This window comes from Cryptomeria japonica, chromosome 10, assembly GCF_030272615.1.
Source record: "Cryptomeria japonica chromosome 10, Sugi_1.0, whole genome shotgun sequence".
Classification (NCBI taxonomy): domain Eukaryota; kingdom Viridiplantae; phylum Streptophyta; class Pinopsida; order Cupressales; family Cupressaceae; genus Cryptomeria; species Cryptomeria japonica.
The window spans coordinates 799,828,316-799,832,576 of NC_081414.1; the positions used below are offsets into that span (position 1 = coordinate 799,828,316).

Genomic DNA, 4,261 nt, shown 5'->3' on the forward strand with positions numbered 1-4,261 from the left:
TCCTAGTGATTCAAATACTTCTAGGTCATGTTAGGTGCACCACAAACATTATAAACATTATATAAGGTGTACAACACCTAATTCTAAATATACTATACTATTTTATAATTGTATTTTGGTAATTCAAGTTTCCAAGAAAAAACATTTCATTCATTATGATTTATCATGTATATTTTTAATAAATATTAATATTATAATTATAATTGAGAAATTTATTACTTGAAAAAATTATTTTAAATTTTTGAGGTCTAGATCTCATTAATATTTTGGCAATGACCTTGGGATTTATTATGTTATGTTGGAAATAAATTGTTTTCAATAATCTAAACTAGACAAATTGAGTGAATTAAAAGATATTTTGAAATGTGTAGATTTGAAGCTACAAAAAATGTCCATCAATAATGATCACCCACCTTTATAAGAAAACAAGGATGTATTTTCTGAAGCATTTCATGATATAGAACTAAAAAGACAAATTTGGTTGACCTACATTAATTAAAAGTTTACTTCAAGGAATTGAGTGAAAGTGTCTAATAATATATAGTGTGTATTCTTGGGGTGCACCAAGAATGTGTATTGATTATTGAAATCTTAATAAAATCACTATTAAGAACAAATATTTGTTGTCCTAAATAGAAGACTTATTTTATCAACTTAGAGGTGCAGTCATGTTCTCAAATATTGACTTGAGATCAAGGTAAAACATCAAAATTGCATCAAAGATGACAATATTTAGAAGGTTGAACCTTTAGGTTAAGGTATGATCAATATGAATTTACTATATTACCCAAAAAGTCTAGACATAATTTATTAAAGGAAAATTACTAATTCTTGCTAGTGTGGGTTATAAATTTTGGAGTTACATGACACAACATGTCAATTTTGAATCTCCTAGTCCTTTTTTATTAAAATCAACCAAAAATCTTTTCATTTTATACTAAAAAATAATTTTTTTTAAAAAGGGAGACCCTATGGTGTGATAGTGAATCTTTATGCCTAAGAGCTATCAACCCTCTACCACATTAACAATTGAGATTCCTTACATCAAATTTTTAGGAGAAGATCTTGTGGTGTGATAGTGTAAATTTGTGGCTTTTAAACCCATCAACATTTATTACCACCAAATTTGAAATGGTGAGCAAAGGATCATGGAGAGGCAAACACAAGAGAAAGAGCATGTGTAGAGTCCATAAAAAGTTTGTGAAATTGACAAACTTATCTAATTCTCAATCAAGTGACCTTTGGCAAGTCCTCAAGAAATGATTTATACTTTTCTCCATAAAATTGTATAATGTCGATAGGGGTAACTATCCCTTTGACCCCTATTGCTACTCTTTCTAAGGCTCCTAGGGTTTCAAAGGAATATTGTCTTATTGTGATGAAGGCTTACAAGTTGAACTACTAAAGTGGTCCTAGTTTGTAGAAAACTTATAACTATCGTGTGGTTGTCAGAAGTGTTGGCAAGGGTGAATGCTCCAATATTTCTATTGAGGTGTGTGTGCCTATTCTTACTATTATAAATGAGCCCTACTCTTCCACTTCATGTGAGGAGTTTCTCACTGATGATAGTTCATAGTTGTTGTCTATACTCAAGCCAAGGTGGAGAGGCTAATATAATTTCTTATCCTTAATTCTATTATTGCTAAATTGACTATTTGGTTTAAGAACTCACTTGTTGGGAGATTTTGCAATAACAGTCCCAGCATAAGATGAGTGCTTCAAAATAAGAAACTAAGAGTTCAATTTGAGGTAGTCATTACGTGAATAATCTTTTCTTAATTTCATTTTTCAATCCAAATGACTACTCATGAACTCTTCTAAATGGTTCTTAGATTTTAAGGTGAATAGATCTTTATGTTTATTGTTGGTGCTTTAGGGGAATACTTTGTTACAAATCTGATCACAAAATTCAAGAGGTGTTTGTTGTGTGGTAAATTTTGTGTACTTGTGAATTAAAAAAAAGTTGCTCCAAACTCAAATTACCTTCATCTTTCAAATTTGGCAATTGGATGCATCAACATTAACTCAAAAAAATTAAAAATTGTTGACTTCATTACTATCGTTGAGGATGTGCATGAGGAAGAAAATAAGGGGACAGCTCCTATAAACTAAGGATGATGGATGCCTCCTCAATGGTTTATAGGATAATGGATACCTCTTTTATGGTTTCGGGGATGGATAAGCAATCTCCGTGTGGACTTATGGTGTTGAGCTAAAATAAAAACAAAGTTTAGAAAAAAAGGACCCTTGCAATGGGTAAAACAAAAATCAGTGGAACAATTACTTGTCTAGGTTCATTTGGGCATGAGATTATATGATCCATACGTCCAATTCAATGTGACATTGAGATGGCTATATAGAGCTTTTTTCTATCCTAATATCGACACTATTCGAAATTTACAACAGAAAGTACCCTACCCATTTAACAATATTGACATATTTATTTTTAAAAGTATGCATATGACACAGAACTATTAGTACATTACAGCATATTGTACATAACTACAATACTGCTCAGCAGATTTTTACTTCAATGTGTAAATGGAGATTGAGATAGTTGATATACACATCCCACTTCATTTGTTATATATGCATACTGCAACAGCATGACAAGCAGCCAGCTTGCTCACGCAAATATTTATTCTACCATATAAAACATGACAATCAAACTCCAATTTGAATAATGCAGTACTATCTCAATAAAATATCATAAAGAACAAAATGAATGTTTATATTTATATTCATTAATTTCTCTTCATTGCCAAGCAGATATGGAAATCAAACATCGGGAAGGAAAATTTGTAGATATAAGATTGTTGACAGGAAAAAAACATGGAGCAAAATGGCATAGATGCCTTTATTCATATTTGCTCTCTTTCAACAAGTAACAGGAATATAGAAGAATGACAGCTGCATACAGAAGAATGACAACTATCACTGCTGCTTAGCTCTAAACAAATGTATTAACAGCCGCCGCGCAATGCCAGCACAAGATGGAGAACAGAACCTCCCTCTAAACCATAATCTTTGACCGGTTTTTCATCGTTCAGTTGTTTTCCCCCATAGATGAGCCTGCAGGACAATATTAATCATGGAAATCAGTAAAAGGATTTTGTTGTTTCAACACCTTGACACAGGCATATATATGGCTTACGTCTTTCCATTCTCTCAGTACAGGAAGCTGCAATTATCAGGATGGGTAACTCTTTTATGATTTTGAGGTTGGATAAGCGTTATATTTGTGGAATTATGAATCTTTCTTGTTGAAAACAATAAAATATATATAGGGAAAAAGGATGGTTCAACAAAAATATTGGAACAATTAGGTTTCAAACAACCCTACGAATACCACAGATCTTTATCCCAACACATCAAAGCAAATCACGAACTAGGGGTACAATAAAATCTAAAAAACAACGTGAATAACTACTTACTTTTGCTGTAGGGGCGGTATTCCTTCCCTTTGCTCGACCAACTCTTTGATCCGCTCGATGGTATCAGTGGGTTCGATATCGATCTCTACCTCTTTTCCAGTAAGGGTTTTCACCTTGATGGAAAGGCCTCCCCTTAACCTCAACACCAGATGCAGCGTTGATTCCTTCTGGATATTATAATCCGCAAGAGTTCGTCCATCTTCCAACTGTTTCCCAGCAAATATCAACCGCTGCTGATCTGGTGGGATACCCTCCTTCTCCTGGAACATCACAATCAATTACAGCACTCAACATACAAAATCCACTACTATAATTAAAAACCCATCTTCGATAAGAGATAGGAAATCGAGAAAACTTAATCGGATAAAATGTGTACAAGGAATAACACTCACTTGAATTTTTGCCTTGACATTGTCGATGGTATCACTGCTCTCGACCTCGAGAGTGATTGTTTTTCCTGTCAGGGTCTTCACGAATATCTGCATCTTTACTTTTTTTTCTCTAAACCTCCTCAATTAGATATGTTCATCAGATATGATGAGAGGAACTATATATATATATATAAAAGAAAGAAAAAGAACTATCATGATAGTAACCAACCAAACTAATTCTGACAACTGAATAGAAGCTTGTGAAAGGTTCTATGTAAGATATAAAGTGCAGATGACGGATATCGGCATTTGATTTATTGTGCCCGCATATCACTAGGAAATAATCTATAAAAATATTCAAATAGTTTGTATGTCCACGTGGTTTCTCATTTATGTTTATTTTTAGAATCTAGGGTTTATATATTGACAAATGATATAATTTTATGTAAATTATCT

The 4,261-nt window shown here is 32.7% G+C and overlaps 1 protein-coding gene across 1 annotated transcript; it reads right to left on the reverse strand.

Moving 5' to 3' along the window:
- Nucleotides 1-2,963: 2,963 nt before the first annotated feature.
- LOC131855817 (ubiquitin-NEDD8-like protein RUB2) lies at nucleotides 2,964-3,919 on the reverse strand. The gene is made up of 3 exons (XM_059212030.1): nucleotides 3,827-3,919; nucleotides 3,435-3,694; nucleotides 2,964-3,072 (listed from the first exon to the last, which is right to left on the reverse strand). The coding sequence occupies exons 1-3, from the start codon at nucleotides 3,917-3,919 to the stop codon at nucleotides 2,964-2,966; spliced, it is 462 nt and encodes a 153-aa protein (XP_059068013.1).
- Between the last annotated feature and the right edge of the window lie 342 nt (nucleotides 3,920-4,261).

Excerpts from the sequence above, each read along its gene's own strand:
- LOC131855817 (XM_059212030.1), bottom strand. The coding sequence starts at position 3,919 with ATGCAGATATTCGTGAAGACCCTGACAGGAAAAACAATCACTCTCGAG. Across the intron at positions 3,695-3,826 it reads ATGTCAAGGCAAAAATTCAA|GAGAAGGAGGGTATCCCACC; the intron begins GTGAGTGTTATT and ends GTGATGTTCCAG. Across the intron at positions 3,073-3,434 it reads ATACCGCCCCTACAGCAAAA|GCTCATCTATGGGGGAAAAC; the intron begins GTAAGTAGTTAT and ends ATTGTCCTGCAG.